Source organism: Ochotona curzoniae, unplaced genomic scaffold, assembly GCF_017591425.1.
Source record: "Ochotona curzoniae isolate NIBS_2020 unplaced genomic scaffold, NIBS_Ocur_1.0 contig_2688, whole genome shotgun sequence".
In the NCBI taxonomy this organism is placed as follows: Eukaryota; Metazoa; Chordata; class Mammalia; order Lagomorpha; family Ochotonidae; genus Ochotona; species Ochotona curzoniae.
The window spans coordinates 7,967,478-7,993,277 of record NW_024465553.1 but is presented as its reverse complement, the minus strand read 5'-3'; the positions used below and the strand labels follow the sequence as shown (position 1 = coordinate 7,993,277).

Here is a 25,800-nt window from a genome sequence, read left to right as displayed (position 1 = left end):
TAAGGGTCTCCAAGTTGGGAAGAGAGAGCAGACAGTGCCACTGTTGGGAGCATTGAGCATTTTAAGGCTGCACAGCCAGCAGTCCTGTTTGTCTGATGCTTCCTTGCCTAGCGGTCACCCTCTCGCTGGTCTGTTTCAAGCCTACAGGTGCAAGGGGAATTGGGCAGTTTCTGTTTTGGGGTGGTGGTTAGAACTGCGGTGAAAGTCACAGGAGCAAGGAAAGCAGTAGCAGCAGGTACTTAGTGCACGTGCTAGTTGCACGCTCTGCCATGCCTCGCATGCATACCTACAGCAGCCCTGGAAGGCACGGCTGTCGGCCTGATTTACAGTTGAGGAACCTGAAGCACCCAAGCCTTGAGGCCACCCTTTTGTGAAATCTTCCATGCAGTGGTTTTCCATCTGTGTGTATAATGGAAATGTTTTGGCTACATGCCTTGTTTTCCTTTGAGGAAAAATAATTCAGAAATGAAAGATGTCTGTAATACTGCCCTACTGAATTAAGCATTTGAACATCTGAGATTAGTTTAATATCGTTTCATTAAATGCAGTGTATATTCACTCAGAAAGCAGAAAGTCTAGGGGAAGAAACCAACTCAAGGTGATTGGAAGCATGCTTTAAGAAAAGGAGTTGGTCTATTGAAAAGACTCGTGCATTCTTCTTAGTATGGGGAACTTTTGATTCTAATTTCTCATTTGGTTCAAGAGCTATAAGACAGACTTGAGTAAACTCTCTGGGCTTCCGACACATGGGGTGGATCGGGAGTAGAATCTGCTTTTGTCACGGCTCAGCCACCTGGAGGTGTGGGGGTGAGCAGAGTAAGGGAAGGTTGGGGAAGGAGTGAGGCGAGGGGTGAGAGTTGGAAAAGCAGACAGAGGCCAGGTCCTACTGGGTCTTAAAAAGGTTCAAGGCGAGGAAGTGAGCCCACCAACATAGGAGTAGTATGATCAAAAAAAATTTAAAAGAGATTTAAATATTTATTTGGAAGAATGAGGGGAGAGACAGATCTTCCATGGACCAGTTCCCTCTTCCAGATGCCAGGGCAGACCTAAGCAGAGCCTGGACCATTGGGGTCTCTCAAATGGGCAGCAGGAACTCAAGTCCTTATGTCATCTTTTGTTGCCTCCCATACACGTTAGCAGAAACCTGGGTCAAAAGTAGAGGCTATGTGCCCAGCACTGTGGCCTAGTGGCTAAAGTCCTTGCTGTGAACGCGCCAGGATCCCCTGTTCATGTCCTGGCTGCTGCACTTCTTTCTGGCTTCCTGCTTGCAGCCTGGGAAAGCAGTCAAGGATGGCCCAAGGATCTGGGACTTTGCGCCCATGTGGGCAACCAAGGGCACTTCTGCCTCCTGACTTTGGATTGGCTCAGTGGGTGAAGATCTTCCTCTCTCTCTCTTTCTTCCTCTCTGTATATTTGACTTTCCAATAAAAATAAATAAATCTTAAAAAAAAAAAAAGGACCCATGCAATAGCCTAGCAGTTAAAGTCCTCACCTTGAATGTGCCAGGATCCCATATGGACACCAGTTCTAATCCTGGCAGCCCTGCTTCCCATCCAGCTTCCTGCCTGTGGCCTGGAAAAGTAGTCACGAATGGCCCAAAGCTTTGGGATCCTGCACCCTCAAGGGCGAGCCAGAAGAAGCTCCTGGCTCCTGGCTTTGGACTGGTCAGTTTCAGACACTGTGGCCACTTGGGGAGTGAATCATTGGAAAGATCATCCTCTCTGTATATCCGCCTTTCCAACAAAAAGAAAGAAAAACGATAGAGATGGGACTTGACTCCAGACACTGGAAAATGGGGTGCCGGTTTCCAAGCAGCAGCTTAACCTACATCTGTCCCAGATTGCTTTGTTTTTCCTAAGACTTGCTTGACTTCCCATGTGAAGATACACAGGGAAAATTCACCTGTTTCTTATGGTGGATGTATAGTCAATACAGAACCATCCTTGTGACCAGTTGTTAAAGCTATGGTGGTGGTGTCGTTTGCATTCCAGGATGTGGTTGAGCCCCTTGTACCCACGGCTTGTCCCTGGAACCCACGGCCTGGGAGAATCACCGACACATTTCAAAGCGGACCTCATCAGCTACTTGAAGGCTTACAACGCTCCTCCCCTGCAGGAGTGGATAGACAGCATCCGTGAGCACGACCTGTCTGAAACCAAGTGCGTGTCAGAGCCCCCTGGTCAGGACTGCTCGGGACGGAGTTTCTGCTTCCAGGCCTGGGACAGCTGGGACGTGGGGCCCCCGGGGCGGTGTGGTGGCGCTGGGGGTGGGGTGGAGCACAGGTTCTGGGCATCTGCCATCTCATCAGCCAGTGGGGCTCTCGCTGCTTCCCATAAGCCACCCACTGAAGCCCTCCTGAGCTGGGAGCTTTGCTCAGTCGCTTGCCCTGTGTAGGGCCAGTCTGCCTGAAAGTGGAGCGAGTGTCAGACACTGCTCTTAGGGAGGCGTCACGAGGTGCCCCAGAACAGTTCATGGTCATAACAGTTGGTGTGTGTAGTTTGTTTCAGGTGATCAAATGCATCAGTATGTTCTGTAACTTACATTTTATATTCTCTTTTAGCGTTTACCTTATTGGTTCAACCCCAGGACGCTTTCAAGGAAGTCAGAAAGATAACTGGGGACATTTCAGGCTTAGGAAGGTAATAGAACTTTAATTATTTTAATATTATTTAAAATGTATTTTTCTATCTTATTTATAATTATAAATTACCTGTATGTTAAGAATCTTTTATATGCCACACAATCCAAAGTTATGAGAGAATACTTTCAGGAAAGAATTATTTGGGTTCCTGAAGTTCTGAAATCCACACTTTGTTCTCACAATCACGCACCAGCCAATGCATGCCGGAGAGGCAGTGGGTCATGACATGCTGTGACAGATCCAGACTGTGTCCCAGGCTCCTGGCTCAGCCATGGCTGTTGCAGGCATTTGAGGCAGTTGCTTTCTTGTCTCTTTGCCTTTCAGATATCATTAAAGTTATTAAAATGAGCGTGATAATGGGACTCCCCTCCAGGACTGTGTAAGGATTAAATGAAACAATGGAAGTAAGCACGTGGTAGATGGTCTGTCAGCATGGCGGTTATTTGTGGACTGATGGCTAGGCTTGGCAGTAGCATCTGCGTGGACTCTGCGCCATTGCAGTCTCAGTGAAAGCTAAACAGCATCTTAGAGTTTTCAGAGCAGCCTTCCCACCCAGTAGGTGATGATGCATCCAGCTGCCTGCTAAGGAAGGTGGGTGGATGCTCGGCGCCTCTTTCCCAGACACACATTACTGTGCAGGGCTTACCTCGGAGTCCTGCTCGTGTTCCATGGAAATGGGCTGCTGAGTTCTGCCTCCTGCACCATGGTGCCCGCAGGCAGAGGTTGAACACCTTGGGCTCTGCAGTAAACATGTGTGTAAATGTTCATGCCTGGACTGTGTTGGTGAAAATAATGCACATTTAATAAAACAGCCATCAGATGATGAACTCCCCTGGGGTGTCTGGATCTAAAAGTGAATTGGTTCCCTTCTGTTAGCTCATTACAGGCATTTGGAACTGGAATGTTAACCGGGGGTGTCAAGCTTCTTTCAAGAAATAGGAGACAAAGGATGTGGTGGTTTTTAACCTTCTAGGAATTGACTGGGTTTTATTAAGCAATTATGATTTCCGGGGGAAGTCCAACTTGATATCACAGGTCAGTTGTTTATCTGAGAGTTTTACTAAAATGAACCTTTCAGGAAATTCACCTGTTTTTGCTCTTAATGCAAATCAAAGAATTTTGGAAAGGCAAACTGCTCCCTCCACTGTATTTCAGAGATATCTTCCAAAGAAGAAAATGTACATGTGAGTGTGAGGTTGATTACTGATACTTTCCCTGTTTCCTTGTTGAGTAGGCGTTCCGAGGGCACGAATCTGTTTAGGTAGCCGTGTTTTTGTTGCATTCTCTGGGTAATTGTGACATTGATCTTTTTTCTGCCACAGCTCCTGAAAGAACACACCTCATCCATCCCCCAGGCTGAGTCCTGGCCTGTGGTGGGCCAGTTTTCCAGCATCGGCTCCCTGGGGGCCGACGAGTCCAAGTGGCTCTGTTCCGAGTTTAAGGAGAGCTTGCTGGGCCTGGGCTCGCCCGGACAACCCGCAGGAACCAGTGCCGCTCCTCTGCACCTGGTGAGTTCTGTTGCTCTTCCAGCTAGTTCACTGCTGTTGCAGAGGCTCTGAGCCTCAGGGCAGCTTGTGGTGGAGAGGAGCTGGCTGTGCTGTGTGGGTGGGAAGAGCGGGGCGTCAGAATCCCCCTGGCCATCCTGTGATGCCACACTGAGCACCAGTTGTTTGTGTGGGAGTCCCCATCAGCTTCCCAACCCAGAGCCACACACCAGCCTATGATTTTCTCATTCTTTTCCTTGGGTTGTCAAACCAAGGGAAAAAATTTGATATAACATGGCCAGTAGACTTGTAAGCACTATTAATTATTTAAAATGCCTGTCAATTAATAATTTTGTATTTAATTCAGTGCAAATTTGACCTTTCAGAAGAAAAAAATTTTACCAAAGCACAATACATTTATGCTTCTGGTAATTTTTTTCCTGATAAAAAAAACTTTATTTTTGATGATATTTACATAGTTAAGAAGAATGCATGCCCATGTGGACCACCAGTTAGGCTGGAGAGGGTCAAAGAATGAGGGAAAGTGGATGGAACTACTGATTTGGCCCACCTCCTGTTCTGGAAGATACAATGGCCTTGCCCAGGCAGCCCATACCCAGTCCCAGCTCTCATGTGGTTCAGTGGGTGCCAAGACCTAGTCCAACCTATCCCAACCTATCTGGTTCTTGTGAGCACCAGTGGGTGCTGGAGCCTAGCCTAACCCAGCACACTGCAGAGCTAGTCCACATTCATGCCAAGGATGCTTCAACCATGACCAGCCCAGTTCGCTTCCCCCATTCTGGCTCTGGCACTCACTAGTGTGATTCACAGCCCAGCCAGGGCATCTGCTTAGCTGCCTAGCCAAGCTTGCTCTCAGCCACAGATCTTGGGCATGCGGATGGTTTTCTTCACCAGCATGACCCATCTCCCATTTGGCCTTTACCATGGATGCTGCAGCCTGACCTGGCCTGGCCCACCCCCAGTCCCAACTTTCACTAGTGATTGCTGCAGGCTAGCCCTCCCTGCCCAGCCTGCCCCATCCTTGGCTCATACAAACTGGCAAGTGTGATAGCCTAGCCTAGCCCAGCATGGCCTACACTTCCATCCTGGTTCCTGTGCATGCCAGTTGCTACATTTTGGCCTAGCCCTGCCCGGTGTGCCCCCACAGAGCCAACCTACACACCTGCCAACAAGTAAAGAAGTCCTGCCCAGCCTGACTAATACCCAGCTAACTCACATGCTCACCAGTGGGAGCTATAGCACACCAGGGGAGTTCCCCAAGTTCCCCCACCAGGGAACTACCAGACTCAGATCTCATGCATGCCTGCAGATGCTAGGCCCTTACCTGGCACAGTCTGCCCCCCAGTGTCAGCCTTTTGGTGTACTGGTGGATGTTGCAGCCCAGTCCATCCCATACCCAATTTTTGGGTGCACCTGCAAGTGCTACAGCCTGGACCTACCCAGCCTGTTTCCAACCCCAGTACCCATGAGTGTTAGTGTTCCATGGTCATGCCTAGCTCAACCCATCATCACTCCCAGCCCTCAAGCAAACCAACTAGTATGATAGTCCCACAGGAGTGAGCCCACAAATACCTTACAGAATCTGTTCCCAGTCTTGGCTCTCTCACATACTGGCTAGTGTCATGGCCCAGCCTGATATGGTCTACCCTCGTCCTGAGACACACTGGCAGATACTGTGGTTGAGCCCTGCCAGGCAGAACCCCTAGCCTTATCTTCCATGTGCCCTGAGGGAATGTAGTTGATACCAACAAGCCCAGCTCAGGACTGCCACCTGGGTGGGTGTGTTGGTCTGGTCCTGAAAGTCACTCTGGTTTCCCTCCTGCAAACTCTCAGCCCCGTCATTTACAAAGTGTATGGCCTAGTTGGTGGAAGTCCCCCAGGAGTCACTCCGTCACATTCTGCCTCAGCGGTCCTTCCTTCCACATATCCCAGACCCCTTCCCTGAGCAATCTTCAGCCCCCAGTGCCCGCAAGCATGCAGATCCGGTGGTGTATTGTGCCACTCTGGGGTCCTGCCCACAACCCTGGCCCCACGCACCTCGGGTATGGGTACCTAGACCATTTTGCTGGTGTGCTGGCATCTTCCCTTCAAATACCTTTAAGAAAAAAAAGAGTAGGCAACTCTTCTGGCACACTGATATAGTTAATACAAATTTGGCATTAACCAGGCCCATATTGTCCACCAACTATTGGCTGCTTTCCTGCCAGTGGTGTAACACTTGCCTAGGTATAATACAACCTGGGCAGGTGCCTGCACTGGCACCTTCCTGTAGTTTAATTATTAGAAGTTAACTTTCTTCAGTAAGATGGGAATGTTTAGAAATTTAAGGCTGGGTTATTATTTTTTTTTTTAGATTCATTTATTTGTTTATTCCAAATTTAGTTCAACCTGTCACTTTTTTTTAAGATTTGTTTATTTTTATTTGAAAGGCCAATTTTACAGACAGGACGAAGGACAGAGAGACATGTCTTCCATCACTGGTTCCCTCTCCATGGCCAGAGTGTGAGCCAGTCCATAGCCAGAAGACAGGAGCTTATTCCAGGTCCTCCATGCAGGTTCAGCAGCCCAAGAACTAGAACCATCTTCAGTGCCTTCCCAGGCCATATGCTGGGAGCTGGATCAGAAGTGAGGCAGCCAGGACATGAATTGGCATCCCTTTGGGATTCCAGCATGGCAGGTGGAAGCTTAGTCTACTATACAACAGTGCTGAACCCAAGGCTTATTTTCCAAGTTTCTAAACCAGGTATCAAATGTTTTAAAATTGTTATTATTTACTCAAGAACCAGGCAAAGGCTCAGTCTACAGTGGCTTGGAGCCTGAGTTAAGAACCAGGAGTACATCCCAGGTCCCCCACATCGAGTCTCCCCTGCTCCCTCTGAGGGTGCTCTTAGCATGAAGTGAACCGGGAACCAGGGCCAGGCAGGGAGCACCAGCCCTACTATGGGACACAGGTATAGCCACTGCACATGCACTGCGTGCTGGCCGTTGGCCACATGGCCAACCCAACACAAGCATCCTTGACCAAGAGTTTCTTAAAAGCTGTTGTCGTTCCTTCAGTTTGATACATTCCAACTTTACTCCCCCCCCCTCTTTTTTTTTTTAGATTTATCCATCTGTGGAAAACGTGCGGACCAGCTTAGAAGGATACCCTGGTAATTGTCAGGGAGACTGTCTCATTGGTGCTCTGTGTGTGTGTGCCATAAATGCCCTGGCAGATTTTTTACTGGTATTGATTAGAAATTTGCAGAAGGTCCTCTGATGCTGTGAGCTGTGCTGTGTTTCGGACAGGCAGTCTGAGGCTGTTATATAATCCTCACAGCACCTCACCCTGTGCACAGTTCTCTTACTGTCACTAATCAGGTAAGCAGCAGCCTGGTTGTCCAGACCAGACATCCAGATACCATTGATTCTCCCTGCTGTTCCACACCTCTTCAGAGCATCTCTAACTTACCTTCGTCTCATCTCTGCCGACATCCTCCCTGCCTGAGTCTGAGATACCATGAGGTTCTTTCACATTTAAATTCCTGATACCCAATATATGAAGTGGAAAATTACTTACCTTTAAAAAAAAGATTTATTTATTTATTTGAAAGAATGTGAGAGAAAGAGAGAAACAGATTTTCTATTCCTGCGTTCACTCCCCAATGGCCACAGCAGCCTAGGACTCCAGCTGAGTAGCACTGGGTCTGCCTACCTATTCCATCTTCCACTGCTTTCCCAGGTGCACTAACAGAGAGCTGGATCGAAAATGAGGCAGCCAGGACTTGAACCAGCACTCATGGGATGCTGGCAATTCACGGGCATGGGCTTAACCCATAATGCCAGCCCCTATATTGACCTTTTCTTTAAAAAAAAAAAAAACTTATTTTTATTTTTATTGGAAAACCAGATCTACAGAGAGGAAGATCCGTCTGATGATTCACTTCCCAAGTGGCTGCAATGGCCATACCTGAGCCAATTCAGAGCCACGAGCCTGCTATGGGTCTCCCACATGGGTACAGGGCCTCAAGGCTTTGGGCCGTCCTCAACTGCCTTCCTAGACCAGAAGCAGGGAGCCGGATGGGACGTGTTGTCACGGAGACACAAATCAGCGCCATGTGGGATCCCGGCACATGCAAGGCGAAGACCTTAAGTACCAGGCCACTGTGCCAGGCCCCTAATTGACCTTTTAATTCCATTTTACCATGAACATCCCAAAGTACCCCCATCCATTTAAGTTCCAGAACTTACGCATAGTATTTCCTTTGGTCCAGCTAGTCCATGGATCCCCTGCGTCCAGGCCATCATCTGCAGATACTGGGGTTTTACAGGCATTGTCAACCCTGCCCTCCATTTCCTTCGTGGCAGTACTAAGCACTAAACTTGTGTCTGGACTTCAGCAGCACCTAGATTGTGCGGTCAGGATGAATTAACTAAAAGCCCAATGGTTATGTACCCCTGGAGAGAGCAGTGTGAGCTGACGTCGCCCGAAAGCCAAATGGCCTTAGACTGATTTAGTTCACTTACTACTTACCAAACTCCACGTGGCCCTGCCAGAAAAATCTCAGTCGTGTTTGAATATATTAGCTCATCTGCTGCCTTTTAATAAATCTAACTCAGACGCTGGCACTTTTATCTTCTTCCTGTACCTCTAATAGGCTAGATCCATTCAAGTGTACTCTTAAAAGGGAAACTCATGGCATTTTCCAATAAAGCTATTTTATAACCGGTTCTAAAACTGAGAATGTTTATAGTCTTTTGTGGGAGGAGATAGGACATGCTTCATTTGATATACTGGAGTTGGTGAAAGCCCCCTCTGGGTGTAGATTACTGTGGAGACGTTCCAGAACACGTCTGGAAAATCACTGATGAATCTACAATGGGGATTTTCTTTCTTTTAAAGATGAACAGAAATTGGCTTCTAATTTGTGTTTCCACTTGTGTCTTTATTCTCTTTGCAAGAACAAGGCTTTTAGAATTCCTTTTTCTGAAACTGAACTATTCACTGAACATTTCTATTTAGTTTCCAATCTTTTTATTCTCTAAGAATCTGTTCCATTAAGTGAGAGCCTGTTGGGTACAAGAGTGTGTGCAGGTGAAGCAGACAACTGAGCCGGCATCCTGAGCTGTCCCGACAAGGGTCGTGGTCCTGGCGGACACAGGCCCCCTGCTGGGATCCTCCTTGTGCCTCTGGGGGTTATTGTGAGCCACAACCCCCTCCCCACATCCCCAGGATCTCTTCCGATATTTCCAGTGTATGCAGCTGTTAAATTACCGCTGCCACGTGATCAAGTTTTACTTTATTATTATTATTGAATAGGAAACATCTGTTAAATGTTTATCACCCCTGAGAAAAGAGACTCCATTGAAAGTACACACCAAATGCAAGTATAGACCTTTTTTTCCAGAAAACTGTTCCGTAAGATGAAATAATGGCAGTGGTGTCTTGTTTGTTTTCTCTTCTAGCATGTTGTTTATTACAGATTCTCTTCCAGGTGAGAAAGTTTCGAATTACATTTCCTCATTGTTTATTGTTTTGTTTTGTTTTTCTTTTTAAAGCTGGGGGCTCTCTTCCCTATAGCATCCAGACAGCAGAGAAACAGAACTGGCTGCATTCCTATTTTCAGTAAGTAATTGGTTCAGCGTGCTGCTGTTGCTGCTTTAGTAACGCGAATGTTATTTATGTCCGTCTGGTAGAGTTTTTTTTTAAGAACTTTATGTAATATAGCTATATTCTTTGGTCTGCATATGCTAGTGATAGAAATAATTTAAAACAAGGTTTTGAAATGTTCTTGGAATAGGTTTTTAATACCAGGGAGTTAAATTTATCTTGGTAAGGTTTCTATTTAAACATTGGCATTCAGAGAAAAGATAAATAAAAGATCACGCTGGGTGCTTTATCATTTACAGAAGCAGAATTTTAGCTCATTTTTTCTGAAACATCAAGCAGAATGCTTGTGTCTGTGGCACCGTGTGACCGGTGCCTCCAGCTTGCCTGGGGCAGAGGCCACTCAGCTGGTGGCCCAGGACAGTAGCCCACATTGGCATGCGTTTAGGGAGTGGTTGGTGAGCTGGATTAGTGAAAGGAATATCCCACTTCTGCCCGCAGCGACAGCACTGGGCATCCTAAATGGTCTAGGCCAGGCTCAGCTCCATGGCTGCTTCCACAGGTGTTCATCACTCTGCTTCACCAGCCATTAAAGCAGGATCGCATTCCTGGAGCAGGCAGCCATAATTCAGTGGGTCATTCTGGCACCTCTGATGCTTCTTGATAATATTTCTCTGTGTTGAGTTCCTTTCTGTGCCTGGTTGCTAAGTTCACTCAATTTGGCCATGGCCCTGCTCTTACATTGTGAAGGGTCCTAAGAAAGAATCATTGCCATGTGCTACAGGCCATTCATTCCTATGGAACCTTAGTTCCACAATGTTGGAAACTTGGAACCAAAACTTATATACAACAGTTGTCAGCATTTGGTAGAAACGTTGCTAGATTTTTCCCCTTGCATTTCAAAATTGGTTCCTGACCCACTGTTTCTATTTGCCTGGCTTGCATTTTGGCCTAGACTCTGCTCAGCAGTGCACCATTAGGACACAATCCCAGCCTTTTAGGAACTCACGGTCCAGCTAGGGGGTAAAGCCCAACAGAAATAACATACATGCACATGTGTGTGTGACAAAAAAGAGGAAGGCTGTATGCTGTAAGGGTGTTGTGGATTATGTGTGGGTAGTGGTCAGTTTTCTTCACGCTTGCACTCTAAAATGCATGTGCGTTTGTCCCATTGTCTGAACAGAGTTTACTAACCTGTCAGGTCACAGAGCTGGGTACTCACCATCTGTCCGATCATGTAGTGTCCAAATTGGGATCAGGGCTGACTTGTCTCACTAATGACCTCCCCTGTCCTGTCGCTAGCAAATGGTCCGCCGAGACGTCTGGCCGCAGCAACGCCATGCCGCATATTAAGACCTACATGAGGCCCTCTCCAGACTTCTGCAGAATCGCGTGGTTCCTTGTCACAAGGTAGACAGTCCTCATGCTCCTCAGGGGAGAGATTTTCAAAATGTGTTTGTAATCCCTGCTCTGAATATTGATTGGGTTACCCAAGAATTATTTGTGCATTGATTGTCATTCATTTAGTGTGTGTGTGAGTGTGTGTACGCATGAGTGCACATGTGCACACTGTATTTAAAGTAGGCCCATGGCTAATCCCTCTGTAGAGTGTGGGACCATCACCTGAATTTATTTGTAAGGATTACATGTTTGTAAGGGTTGTGTGAAGTTTGCTCTTCAGTTAATTTGATATGTCAGTGAGAGATGATTAACAGACATTTGGGGTAATATAGAAGAAATGAAATGTTAAAAATTGATAGTTTTTCCTTTAGTTCTTTCTATTTAGGTGGTTAAATAGGCAATCAGATCTCTTTAAGATTTTATTTTTGTTTTTATTGGAAAGTCAGATCAGATTTACAGAGAAAAGGAAAGGCAGAGTGAAAGATCTGCCATCCGCTGGTTCACACACCAAAGGGCTGCAGTGGGCGGAGCTGGGCCGATCTGAGGTGAGCAACGTTTGCAAGAGAGGATTTAGCCATGGAGCCATCACACTGGACCCAATCATATCTCTTATTTTTTTAAAATATCTATTAAAATATAATTCACATACATTAGAATTGACCCACTTGAAATTTACAATTTAAAATGTGTGTACCACCACCATCATGTAATTTTAGAATGTTTCCACTGCCCTGATAAAATCCTTACCCATTGATATTTTTTACATCTGCTTTTATAAAAGGAAAATGAACTGCTGTGCCTTATGAAAATAGAACTGTGGTTCCTGACGCGAGTCTGAACTTACTCTTTATGATTCAGTAATGTAATTGGTGTCAACAGTGACTAATTACAGTATTTCAGAGTAGAAGTATTTCTGTAGGAACGAGGCAGTTCCCATGAACAAATTCTTAAACAGAAGAGCACTTAGAACTGAAAACCGAGTGCTTTCCTGGTTTGTGGTGAGCAGCAGCTAAACGTTTCACCATGGCTGAGAACGAGGGTGGGGTGTGGGTCAGATGCAGGAGTGGCTTCCTGGCAGCACAATTCATTGAAAAACACCCTTTGGGGTCCTGGCCACAAGAGTCCCAATGCCACTGTCCTGTCACTGACTAGCCGTGGAGCTGCAGGTGGTAGATGTATGGTAAACATTCTATTAAAAAGGGGGACATACGGGCTGCCCTTAGGAGCTGGCTGCTCCTGCTCAGTGAGGGCAAGGGGCTGGAGATGGGTGAGATGCTGCAGCTCCATGGCTGGAGTGTCTCGTGCCCTGGTACATGGCAGCTGGGCTCGCCCTGTTCAGCTTCGCCTCTGCGACTGTGCAGCCTGCTTTTCTCTGCCGTGCACCTTTACACAGAGGAACACTGTTTCTGAAGAGGTAGATCTCCTGAGTGGGAAGACACGAACGACAGTCCCTGGTGGGGAAGTCCTCAGCTGAATCGGCAACGTAGGGCCAGGGAGCCCACGTGTGTACGGCCCAAGGGGCCGCTGTTTGCAAAAGGGGTGCCCAGAACTGCATGGAGTGGGGAACGGGAGGACATTGCTAATCCTCTCGCCCAATAAGCTTGATAAAGCTAAGTTATTAAAATATTCCCAAGTGAAAGTGTTGACAGGTCTGAATGCTGTGCAGGTTTCTATGAAGCTAATAAGAACCTGAAGGGCTTGGGTGTTGAGAGAGACTGCATCCCCGTGTCAGCTCACCTGACTGTTTAGTAAAGGCAGGGCACTGTGTTGTGCATTTTAAAAAACGAGCCTTTAATACTGATCTGCCCTGCGGCGGTCTGTATATTGTCCTTGTTAACTGTGTACTCTGGTGACAAATTAAGAGCACTGGAGAAAATAACCTGCCTGCAAATCTAAAATGGTGTGATTGGAAACATTTTCTCAAAGCACAGTCTCCTCTAGCCCAAGGACTGCTTCATTTAAAGACCCAGTTGTTATGTTGTTTTCGGTAACTTAAATGGTGCATCATTTTCCTCAATCAGTGTACCAAAATTGAATCATAAGATTCAACCCATTTTTTTTTAAATGCTGGTCAAGTCTCTTACTAATATCCTGCACTTTACATAAAAATTGCATTGAATTTGAAGAGTGCACTGCCAGCTTTGGTTATAATTCTCTTAACTGTTCCCTTTGCTTTCTGATTTTCCTCAAAAGGCAGGAAAAGAAATAGCAGTTGTTTGATAAGCAAGTGCCTTTGTGTGACCTCCTTATTTTTTCCTGCTGGGAAAGCTGAAAAGCATGGAGGTGAAGTAAAACATGCATGTCCACGAAGTGCGAGTTTTGTCCCCACAGAGGGAGTAGCCGGAAGTGGGGTTTCTGTTTCTCCTGCTGTTGGAAAGATGCTTCTCCGGAGGTGAATGGTATCTGAGTTTTTGGGTTTGTTGGAGATGGAAAGCCTAGTGCTGGGAACCGAGACAAAGAGCAGAGGCTGATCAAAAGGCCTGGCTTCTAAGACACAAATGGAAATGTCATGTCTGAGACACAGGGAAGATTCTGGGTTCTCTGGAGAAGCAGCAAATGGGGTGTGTGTAGCTGTAGAAAAAAGTCACTCTGTGTAAGACTGAACACGTGCCAGAGGAGAGGGAGAGCCATAGGTGTGGGGGAACTGGCTCCCCCAGCTGTGCAGAAGTCCAGAATCCCTGGAGCAGGCCCATAACCTGGAGAGTGGGTAGGCTCCTCAGCACATCCTGGGGAGGTTCTCACTTTAAGGGAACAGTTGAATTTCAGGTTTCTGAGAGGTTTGCTTCCCCTCAAAGTGCAATAGGAAGGTGGATGTGCTTCCCAGAAAGCGCATGAGTGCCACTGATGCTGCTTCAAAGCCACTGACAGGGTTAAGATGAAAGCAGCCCTGTGAGTAGTCATTTTCTGAAGTTTTTATTGTTCAGTTCGGGAGCCGCCTGTGCTCATCCCTGGGAGCAGGATGGGGGCATGAGCCCTTCAACACGTGTGATTCCATCCCTGTGATTCCATACCTGTGTGACCATCATAAGCTTTATTAGAAAGTTCTAGCCCATTTGGGGCAGAGGCAGGCTCAGTGAGAGCTCAGCTGAGGCTAAGGAAGAAAGTGATGTTTCAAGGTGGCCTGAGACACGTGCCTGAGGGTTAACCAGGGGTTCGGAAGCAGGCCCGAGCAGGGGAGCTGGTGTGGACAGAGGCCACAAAGTTGGCTGAGCACATGGATTTTTCAGGGGCAACTTGAGTGACTCTGTATAGATAAAGAAGGCTCAGATGCCTTCAGGGCAGCTTTTCTAAAACTAAGCAGCACATGTTCCCACAGTCCAGTCGCAAAGCTTCCACTGCCAGATTCTTCGCCCATTAGTACCAATATTTGTCTGTACTGGGCAGACAGGGCACAGCATGGCAAAATACTGCTAGCATCTCCTCATTCAAGCAAGTCCCATGAGGCCAGGATGCAAATTTTATAACAGACCTTCATAAAGTTCCGGGAAAGGGCATATCATAAAAACCTATGGGCCTGGCCCTGTGGCTGAATTTGCTAAATCCTCCCCTTGCAAGTGCTGGGATTGCATATGGGCACCAGTTCATGTCCCAGTTGTTCCAGTGGATGACGATCCAAAGCCTTGTGACCCCACAATGGAAGACCTGAAGAAGCTCCTGACTTCAGATTGGCTCAGTTGTCTATGGTTATACCAACCTGAACATGCCCAATCTCATGAGATTGGCTCAGTTCTGGCCATTGCAATCTCTTGGGGAGTGAACCAGCAGATGGAAGATGCTTCTGTCTCTTCCTGTCTCTAAATCTGCCTTTCCATTAAATGTAAACCTTTCGAAAAAAAGCTATACATGGATTTCAGAATTCACTAAAATAAATGTGTCTTTTAAAAAGAGATTATTATTTGAATGTCAGAGTTGGAGGAGAGAGAGCTTCTATCTGCTGGTTCTCTCCTCAGGTGGCCACTAATGCCAGTGATGAGCCAGAGCAAAGCTAGGGACTTCTGCACGACTCCCGTGTGGGTGCACAGATGCAGTTACTTAAGCCTTCTTTTCCAGACATTAACAGGCAGCTGGATCAGAAGTAGAGCAGCCAGAACACAAGCTGGTGCCCCTGTGAGATGCTGGCCTCTCAGGCGGTTGCTTTGCTCACTATGCCACAATAACCAGCCTCTACATAGATCATCTAATCCCATTTTTCACAAATTTTTTGCAGAGCTTTGAATCCAGAATTAAATAGGACACAGATCCCAGTCTACTCAGGGGCTCTGGGAGTACCCTGTGAGGTTCAGGACGTGGTGTAAGGTGACTAAATGGTGCCTTTGAAGACAGTTCAGGCTGCAGGATGGAGAAGGATCCCTGAGAGGAGTAAGAGTGTACACATGCGGCCCAATTAGGGCAGCATGGACAGATGACCATGCTCATAGAGAGGAGCTGGGAGACTCAGGCTGCAGCAACAGAGTGGACTCCAGAAGACCCTCTCAAGGGAAGGTGTTTGAATGGCAGGAAGAGCGTGGACCCAAGTCCCAATTTCCATATGTATGAAAGTAGCATGTGACGGTCACACTGTAAGTTTTGTGGAGAGGTTTTAGAGAAGTGGTACAGAGCACTGGACGATGCTCAGTGAATGACACCTCTTGTGCCTGCTTAATAATTCTGAATATTACCAATGATTTCTGAGTGATGGTACTCAACAATAAATTAGACATTCTGTTGAAAGCACATGAGACAACCTCTCTATAAAGTGTAGGGTAGTAATTCTCTCCAGTGGAAGCCAACCTGGAAATTCAGAGTGTGCACCTACAGGAGCTCATTACTTCAGGATCTGCTATCAGTCCTTTGGACTGGTCCTTTGGTTCGCAGATTCTTGGTCACCCAGGGGAGCTCTGTCATAATGTCAGGCCCTTGCCAGCACATAGGCGAAAATTGTCCTTTCTGTTCTGAAGAGAGAATCCCCCTTCTCCGCAGGCAGCTACCATGTGGCTGCAGTGCTTGTCTGCATTGTCTCCTCAGTCACCACCAGATGACCTCGGGGGGCAGTGGTGTCCTCTCCTGAAGGTGAGCAGTGAGGCTGCAGGCTTCAGAAAGCTCCAGCAGTTACACTGCCAAGAAGTATCACCCACCATGGTGCCACAGGGCTAGAATGAGAACCAAAATGAGGTTCCTGCTCCCGTGGACTCTGTGCTGGGCTGAGAGATTTATCAGACAGTTCACTATACACTAATTGCAGGAGTGGTGTTTCTCCAGCATACGTGGACACTCCTCCCAGTAACACCTTCACTTCCGGCCTTTCTAGTTCTCCTTTTCAACATCCCTTCCTCTGAGAGCCTTTCTTGCCTCCTGTGCCCCCCATGGCTTCTGTGGCACCCTGGCTTTCCTGTTCAGCATGCTCACTGGTATGAAACCATGAGGTCAAGCCTGCATGTGTCTTATTCAGCAGCTCCTAGGGCCTGGCTGGGTTCCTGGCGTGTCAGAGATACTCCATGCAGATTGCTCATGAGGAGATCAGGGAAGGTCGACAGGGTGGCAGTGAGAGCACTTTGTGGTAACTGAATGAGAAGGACCCTCAGGGATGATTCTCAAGTTGGGGCATGACTACTAGGGAGCCATGGATCGATCACAGACATCAGCACAGTGTAGAGGTCATGAAATGGACCTAGTTTAGGCCAGAGGATGGCTAATGTGGGAGCAGATTGACTTGTGACAGAGACTTTAAGTGGATCTGCTTGTCTGAAGTCTGGTGTCCATGAAATATATTGGGTGTTCTTTGCACTGATTGCAGGCATCATAAACCTTTGTGACTCTTCAAGGGAAGGATATTGCCTATGGATTCCTGGGCACCAAGGAACCTACAGGGGATATGGGATTTGTACTAGATGGGCTTTTCATGTTTGCTCAGTGGAGAAGTTGGGTACAAGTCAGCCCTCTCAGGTTGAAGCAGTACTGGTCACGTGACATGACAATCCAGCGTCGATATACAAAGCTGTATGCTTTCTGTTGTAGGCATCGTGTTTAACCATGAACTCAGCTTGTGTGTGTTGAATACCTGCTGTCTATCAGCCAGCACTTTTCTACATGCTGGGAATACATGATCATGAAATAACAACCCTTGACTGTTCTGTTGCACACCCAAAGGAACAAGTCTATTGAGATAACGTCAAATGGCAGGGGAAAAAAAAAAAAGCTATAGAGGAAAAGCGAAGTAAAGTGATGATTTTGGTACAGTTCCTTTGTGTATGTGTCCTTGGGACATGTTTCAGTATTTAGAATTTAGAAAGATAAGACAATGTGTGTACTTGGTCAGCGTCCCCAGCTCTTTGTGATAAAACAGATATTTTAGAAGCAAAGACGACAAGTAGCCTTGAGGACTCTTAGTCCCACCTCTTGCCACCCAGTGAATTAGGTCAAATTTTACTGTGAAATAGTTCAATGAAAGTTTCATTTTTGAAGTTGGTTCTGGCTGTTGTTTGTAAATATTGAGAGCTCAGTGTCGATTCAGCACACAGTCTAAGCACGTTTTTGGTGTTTTTGGTATCACAGTGTTTGTGTCAGTCCTCAGTGCCTTTTCCAGGTGGAGAAACTGAAGCAGAGTGGGGACACAGGTTGCTGGAGAAGGCAGGCAGACCCGGGCTCCAGTGTCCACACCCGCAGACACCATGCAGCAGGGCTTCGAGCACCCAGGGCAGGCTGGAGGCCACTCATTCTCCGGGAGTCCCAAGGAGGGCATCGCTGATGCAGTGACTTCAGCAGAGACCCGGAAGAGGCAAAGGAGGGATCCCTGTGCACACAGAGCAGAGGGATAGAGTGCTGGGGTAGCAGGGGCACGAGTGTACAGCGTGCTTACTGAGCAGCAAAGTACCACCACAGGGAGCAGGTGGCTGGGCTGCCTTCAGCTGCTTTAGCGGCTCACTTGCCCTTGCCTTGAGGCCTGTGAGGTCTGCTGGGCTTTCTGAGGCTTTATTTGTTGTGGTTTCATGGAAACCAGTCTGCCTATATCTATGAATTTTACATTCTAAATGAATTGGAATAATAAAATATTTTTATGCATTTATTTTCATTCATTTGAAAGAGAGAAGCATAATGGTTCCACTAGCTGCTCCATTCCTCAAATGCTGGCAGTAGCCTGATGTTGTCAGGAGCTTAGGATTCCATCCATGTCTCCCACGTAGGTAGCAGAGACCCAAGTACTTGAGCCATCACCTGCTGCCTTCTAGGATGCTGAAAGCAAAGTGGAGCTGCAACTCTGATATGAGATGTGGCCCAGTCAACCACTATGCCAAGTGCCCAGTGCTGGTGGTGTTTTTAGATGCCTGTTCCATGAGATGGTCTAGACCAAGGCATAGTTCTGATAGAGCTGACTTTTTTAGTTTATCCTCAGTGTTTCTCAACATTTGCATTTTGGTCAAAGTAATTGTTGTGCAAGATCATCTCATGTGTTCTAGGATATTTGGTAACCTGGCCTTCATGTGTTGACTGCTAGCTCAGTGAACATTTAAAAAAAAAGTAGGGGTTGGGGAAGATGTCCAATGTGTTTCTAAATGTTTCTTAGGTTGTTCCAGGGGATGTTCAACCATGACTTGGATTTTAGCCAGGAAAGGGAAATATATCAAAAGCTATCAACCTATAAGTTCTGACTTTAACTTCACAAGGTACTTTTTGGTTTAATAACCTATATCTGCATATCCAAGAAATTACTGTTCTTTTGAAATCTTGACCAAAAATATTGCCATTGCTCATATCTTTGCAAGATCCCCTTCAGAGTAAGTTGATGTGGCACATTTCACAGATAAATGTTGTTTCTTAACCGATGTCCTTTGATTCTGGACTTTGTTGCATGGCTTTCTGTGTCACACATTGCTGCTAAGGAGCTTGAGGGGCCACAGCTTTACCATCCTGTGGTTTCTCTAGACCAAAAGTCTGGGCACAGTGAGCTGGCTCCTTTGCTCAGGGCGCTGTCTAAGGTGGCTGGCACAGTGGGACTTACTGTGACAGTGGGCCCGAGGTGCCCACTTGCTTCCTGTCTGTCCCTGGCAGCCCCAGGTTGTCCATAGCACTTGCATCTTGTGTGCTGCTTCAGTCCGTCAAGAGAGCCTCCTCAGCAAGGATCCAGGCCCTTCCACGAGCATTTCCCTTTTGGTTAATTTGAAGTCAGCTGGTTGCGGCTGGTTCTGTGAGGTTCACTGCTCAGGGGATTGTGCCAGGCCTGAGCACCGGAGCTTCGGGGCCATCCTCCAGCTTCCTTCCACAGCTGTCATGAGTGTTTATGACTCACTTTGTTTCAACCATTGAATTCCCCAACCTTGGCTTGAAATAGCTGCTCACTGTTTGCAAAATTGAGGTTTAATTCTCACAGATAAATAAAACTATTCTTGAATATATCCTTTAAAAAGTGCCTCTTGTACTCCAAGGACAAGTGTGAGCAGGGAAGTTCTACACTTAGGTGAGGCCAGAAGAGGAAACTGAGAGTGGGGAAACGACCCCACCACACAGCCCCCCCAGAGAGCCATGTCCTCTAGGGTGTGCAGTGTTGTTGGAGATAAGGTCTCGCAAGATGAATGGACTCGTGAGAGATGAGATCTCTGAATCTAAAAGAGCTCGTCGTCTCAGGGCTGTGCCTTATTCGGTTACTGTGGTGTGTGCACAATACCTGGTTACCCTGTCCCCTACCCCTCATGAGTGACAGACATATGACTTCCTAATCAAGGAGACTGTTTTCATCCACTGACATTGTATCAATGTGAAAACTGACTACTGAAGGTCATGGATTGGAATCTTAGAGAGAGGCAGCCTTGAATAGTTTTCATCTTCCATTTTACTTACTCCTTTACACAAAAATACACCACCATTCTCATCTCCTCTCCTTCATTATACGCTGGGATTGAGGCCCTCCCTGAAAATGCTTGTCACAGATCCCGGGTCATGTTTTACTAATAGTTGCCATAGTTACCACATCACTGAGCATTGTAAAATTGGCCCTGAAACCCATTTTCGATGAAGTTTGTGTTTATTGGACTCTGTGCATTTGGAGTTTTTGTTCTCGGTAATAAAATGAGCTGGTGATCACCAGGCTTTGCTTCCCACTGGAGCACTCGCACTGCTTGGTGATTGCTCAGAGTCGGTGTCACCGGCCAGGCTGTCGTCCTGGTGCTGAGCTGGGGCTGTGGAGGCCCGGAAGACTTTGAAAAAGTAAGGAATTCCCCTCAATCTGACCACTCTTCCTTTCTGGTCTGCTTCTCAGAGTGTCAGTTTGTTTCCCTCTAGAACAATTACACTTCTCCCCCGAGAGCTATGTCAGGTGTTCCCATTGGAGTGAAATTTTTCTAGCTTAAAAAACATGATTGATTGTTTTTTCCTCTGTGTTTCCAGGGCACTTTTTGCTTGATCCTTTGGGGGGTGGGGAAGATTTTTATTTGAAAGACAGCTATACAGAGAAAAGGAGAGACAGAGAGCCTCCATCCACTGACTCATTCCTTGAATGGCTGGAACAGCCAGAGCCGAGCTGATCTGAAGCCAAAAGCCAGGAGCTCAGAACTTCTTCCAGGTCCCCCACAGGAATTCAGGGACCCCAGCACCTGAGCCATCCTCCACTGCCTTCCCAGACTGTAAGCAGAAGCTAGATCAGAAATGAAACAGCGGGGACACAAAGCAGCGTCCAAAGGGGGTGCCAACACCGTAAGCAGATTAGCCTTCTATGCCACCAAGCCAATCCCCTTGCTTGATCCTTTTTCACAACTTTCTTGTTGTTTCTTTGTGGATCCGTTTGTGTCCTTGGCCTCTGACACATGTTAGAGGCCAATAAATACTTGATTTAGAGTTCTGTTGTGAAATTTTTATTTTCTTGAAATAGGTAATACAAAGGTTACTTGGAAATGGTCACAGCAAAATAAGCTTCATAGAAAAAACTGCAGCATGGATTTCAATGTTTTTGACACCAAAATAAGCTTTTATCTTTCTAATTCCATTTTCCATGAATTTTTTTGAAGTGCTTTTGTACAGAAACACAATATTAAAAAGGGATATAAAGAAAGTTCCATGTGTCCTTCCTTTCCTCCACTGCTGTGCTCCCCAGCTTGTAACCACTGCCGCCGGGGGTGTGAATCAAACCGCTTTTGGCCCCGTCGGACTTTTCTTCTCTCTTTCTTTTTTTTTTTTTAAGACTTATTTATTTACTAATACAAAGGCAGATTTACAGAAAGAGAGAGCCATCTTCTATCTGCTGTTTCATTCCCCAAATTGCACAATGCATGGAGCTGAGTGAGACTGAAGCTGGGAGCCAGGTGCTTTTTCCACATCTCCCTTGTGGATACAGAGGCCCCAGGACTTGGGTCATCCTGCACCTCTTTCCCAGGCCACAAGCAGGGAGTTGGAGCACAAGTGGAACAGCCACAACTAGAACTGGCGCTCAAATGGCATGCCAGAGCTGCAGGTGGAGGACGTGGTTGCTGAGCTAGCGCACCAGCCCTACCTATCAGAATTTTCAGATGCAGGATCTGCAGGTGTGTCGAGCAGCAAAGTGTGGAGCAGGTAATCTGAGATAGGGGCCAAAGAGCCAAGGCCTCATTGGGGATTTCCTTGCCACAAAGACCTTTACAATCTATGCTTCTATTCCATGTATAGAATGCTCAGAAGATAGTGATGATATCTATAAACTTATTGCTTGATTTTTTGTGGTCCACTTGTTAGACCTTGGGATTTAAGCCTGCAAACCTTTAGCTGTGTTGCACATATAGCACATTCTTGTGTAATACGTTACCTAAAGACTTGTCCATATATATGTACATCTCTTGTCTAAACCTTGTATATGTTAGGTTTAAAACTGGTTCCAAATTACTGCATTTATTCAAGACAAGTACATCTAAACAGATACACCCATTCAAAGGAAACTTAAAACTAGCAGTTTAGCTTGCACTTGCATAATATTACATCGGCTGGCAGTTTTCTCCTATGTCTGACTGCTGGCTTTTATGGAGGGCTATTTTTGGATTTAATAAGATTTTTCCTCCCATTTATCTTGATGCAACAACAAAATCATCCCACATTTGATGGGCAACCTGTTGTTCCAGAAATTATTGGGCCATGTTGACAAATAACAGCATTTAAATTTTACCACAGGCAAGATGAGCTTCAGAAGCAACCTTGGCTAAAAAGATTGTGCCCTGATTTAACTGGCTGACGGGAGGAGAGCAGTTAGGAAGGCTGTGCCTTGTGGGAAGGCAGGAAGCAAGGCGGGTACTGATGTGTGCTGGAGTGCTGTTACAGTTGCCTAGCAACTGGGAGCAGTGTGGGATTGTCGGGGATGAGCGGAAATGTTGGTGCTGCCACTCCAGGAGAAAACCAGACAAGTGTTCAACTACAGAATCGCCATGGCCTTTTTGGAGAAGCATAAAAGGCATTCCGTCCTCCGCTTTTCTGTGTGCCTGTATAGCACTTCTTTAATGTCTGCGCCTTTCATTTTGTAACCATCTTTTACTTTTTTCAAAACCTCCTTTGTCTGAGTTTTTTGGGTGAACACTAAATTGGATCTCTCTCCCTCTCTCTCTCCCTCCCTCTCTCTCTCACACACACACACAGAGATGTGACTGGGTAGGCTTGCTTGCCTGGCACTGCTGTGGCTCCAGGATACTGGGATTTGTTGGTATGCCTCATGTGCTTTGTTACAAATAATAGTTGTCATTCTGAAAAATCTATAGAAGATTTTCTTGATGTTCCAGATCATTCCAGCTCATAGCTCCTCCCTTGCTGTCTTGCTTTCTGGTACCAGCATGCCCTTTACCACCAGCCTTAGTAATTCTCATGAAACATCCCTGATGAGGAAAGGCCTAGGACTTCTCCCGCCAGGGACTGGCCTCTAAAGACACCACCCCCACGCCAGTGAATAATAGCAGATTGCCGTATGGTGTTTACTGTGTGCTGGTCAAATCCTTTGTTATACTAAGCCATGTCATCCTCCCAGCTGGAACTACCTGTTCCCCTTGTAGAGATTGAAAAGCTCAAGTGTAGAGAGCTTGAGCAGCGCACTCCCAGTGACCCAGTTGGTAAGTAGGAAAGCTGAAAGGCAGGCCCCAGTAGTCTGGTGTGTTTCTGGCCTAGCATTTGGTTATGGATGATGAATAAGGTGGGTGTGTTGCCTGCCCTGGGAGCTCACACTGCAGTCGGTGTATCCCTCTTGTCCCTCTGCTTTGGGGCTGGCACCGCTATATAAGGCTCTAGGGAGAACAACACATGGATCAGAATCTTCACTGCAGTCCAGCTTCCTAAAGCAAAACCTGCCCAGTCTAACCTCCTCACTGCACACACTGTCAGCTGCTTCTGTCGAGCCAGGCCCCCTGTCTTTGCCCTGATTTCCCAGGCATATGAGAAGGACCTGGATCGGAAGTAGAACAGTTGGGTCTCTAACTGGCATCTATAAGTCTCCAGTCTTTAGTTAGCTTTACATGATTTCTTTGAACAAAGCATTCTTCAAGTTAAATAAAAATTTAACCATTATGAAAATCATTTCCCTGAGCCAATTCTATTACTTAATTCTCTTAAAGTGTAATACTTGAAATAGGCATTTGGCGGCGCTATTAAGACACCACTTGGAATGCCCACCATCTCTTAACAGAGTTCTTGGGTTTGGGTCCTGACTTGTTTCCACTGCCCGATTCCTGGTAACTGTACACCCTGGACAACAGCAGGTGTAACCGGGTAAGCAGCAGCAGGTAATTGGGGCCCTGGCCCTCATGCGGGAGACCTCAGTTGGGTTGCAGACTCTGGCGTTGGCCTCTCTTCGTCCCAGTAGTGGGGGCTCATTGGTGGAGGGAGCCAGCAAATAGGGCATCTTTCTCCTTCCACAACCCCCACCTCCCCATCTTTACCTTCCTTCCCTTTCTCCTCCGTTTACCCCTTCTTCATTCTTGCTTTTTCTTTCCCTCTTTTTCCTTCCCTCTCCTTTTCAAATGAAATTTTTCAATATTTTCAATAACCTTATCTTTATGATGCGCTTTACAATTTACTAAGCACTTTTACCTAAACTGCTTCATTTCATTTCTCATTATAACTCAATACAATGAGCAGATGGTGTTAAATCTGTATAAGCAAAGAAATTGGAGACCAGAGTATATAGCCACAAGGCAACAGACCCAGCAAAAACCAAAACTCAAAATCCTCGAAATCTGTTGCTCTTTTCAAGTCTTTATATTTATTGCCAGGAAATCCCTTTGATTTCATTTACTGAATAAAATAGAGGCTCACTGTATTTCTGCCTTGGGGACTTGGAAGAATTATGAAATCTGTGTTACAATCTGGAAAGTAATTTTAGACTCACCTACCTCCAGAATTTTGTAGTCCTAGGAGGCCTAATCTATCTACCTTCCAGAGAATTCTGTCAATGAGTCACAGCAGTGAAGGACTAAAATCTCCCATAAATTTATTTTTTTCTATTTGAAAAAGATATTTATTTGGTTATTTGAAAGAATAATCAAGAGGGAGAGATCTTCAATTCACTGGTTCACTCCCCAAATGGTCACAACACCCAGTTCTTCTGCTTAGTTTTTGGCAAAGCCAAAAGCCAGAAGCTGTCTTGTTATGTCCCACATGGGCGCCTGGGCCGTCTTCTGCTGTCTTCAGGTGCATTAGCAGCGAGCCGGCCGGATCTAAGCAGAGTTGGAGGAGCTGGAATTAGTACTCTGATATGGCATGCCAGCATTCTAGGTGGCAGCTTACACCTCTGTGGCATAACGCTTGCCTTCCTTTAAATTTAGCAATGTGTTGGTAATGGCAATAAACAACTTTTATTAAACATTATTTGTGTGCCAGGAACCTTACACATCAGGCTTAAGCCTCATACTCAGTCGATGAGTCAAATTTATTACCATATTTACCCATAGCATAGGAACCTGAAGATCAGCACTAATTGTGATCAAAATGCATTTAAGTTCAAATCCTGCACTCACCCACTACCCTACTGTGCCTGCGTTTTGTAGTTGTCCACATCTGACTTTAAGCTTCGATTTTAAACAATTAAATTCTCTGATCATAGTGAACAAAATGGTTTTAATAAGTTGTATCTTCTAAACCATTATGTATTAGCCCCCTTTCTTGTCTCCCTAACACCTGCAAGGCTTCTGTGCTGGGAGCACAGGGGCTGGAATAGCCGAAGCCAGCTTCCCGAAGGCCGTGGAGGACAGGGCTCAGACAGCCATACGTATGGTGTAGAAGGCGTCCTGGACAAGGAAGTGATGCTTGCAGAGCTGTGGAAGCAATGGTAGACAAGACAGTGAGTAAACAGATAATAAGTTGCTGCAGGAGAAGTCAAGAAGGGGTTTGGTCAAATGTGGTGTTTACCCTGTGCTCAAGGAGGATGGTCACTTTGATACTTTCTAAGAGCCATGAGAGGAAGGTGCAGAATGAGGAACCTGAGACAGGCAAACCTTACTGGTTCTAGGGTAGAAAGGGCCCAGATGAGTGGGTTCTCCCTGGAAACAGAGGCCGTTACATGGGTGAACAGCGTGGATAACAGACTGTACACAGTTGCCTATGTCATAAACAAGTCCAAAGTGTCAGGTTTTGATGCTGACCGAACTATGCTGTAGACAGAAGAGAATTCAGGGGAGAGCTGGTTTTCAGAGGAGAAAGCCCATGAATACATTCTGGTTTTTTAGAGTGTCAGGTTTGGGGTACAATTGGAACATACA

General features: G+C 46.4%; 1 protein-coding gene across 1 annotated transcript in view; it reads left to right on the top strand.

Annotated features, from left to right (window-relative positions):
* The window catches only part of TDP1 (tyrosyl-DNA phosphodiesterase 1), a 63,557-nt gene that overhangs the window by 20,256 nt on the left and 17,501 nt on the right, over positions 1–25,800 (top strand). The window contains exons 8-13 of the mRNA XM_040975173.1: positions 1,992–2,159; positions 2,561–2,639; positions 3,964–4,149; positions 7,250–7,298; positions 9,685–9,751; positions 11,036–11,143. Of these exons, the coding sequence (XP_040831107.1) occupies positions 1,992–2,159; positions 2,561–2,639; positions 3,964–4,149; positions 7,250–7,298; positions 9,685–9,751; positions 11,036–11,143 (657 nt within the window). The remainder of the gene's footprint in view (positions 1–1,991; positions 2,160–2,560; positions 2,640–3,963; positions 4,150–7,249; positions 7,299–9,684; positions 9,752–11,035; positions 11,144–25,800) is intronic.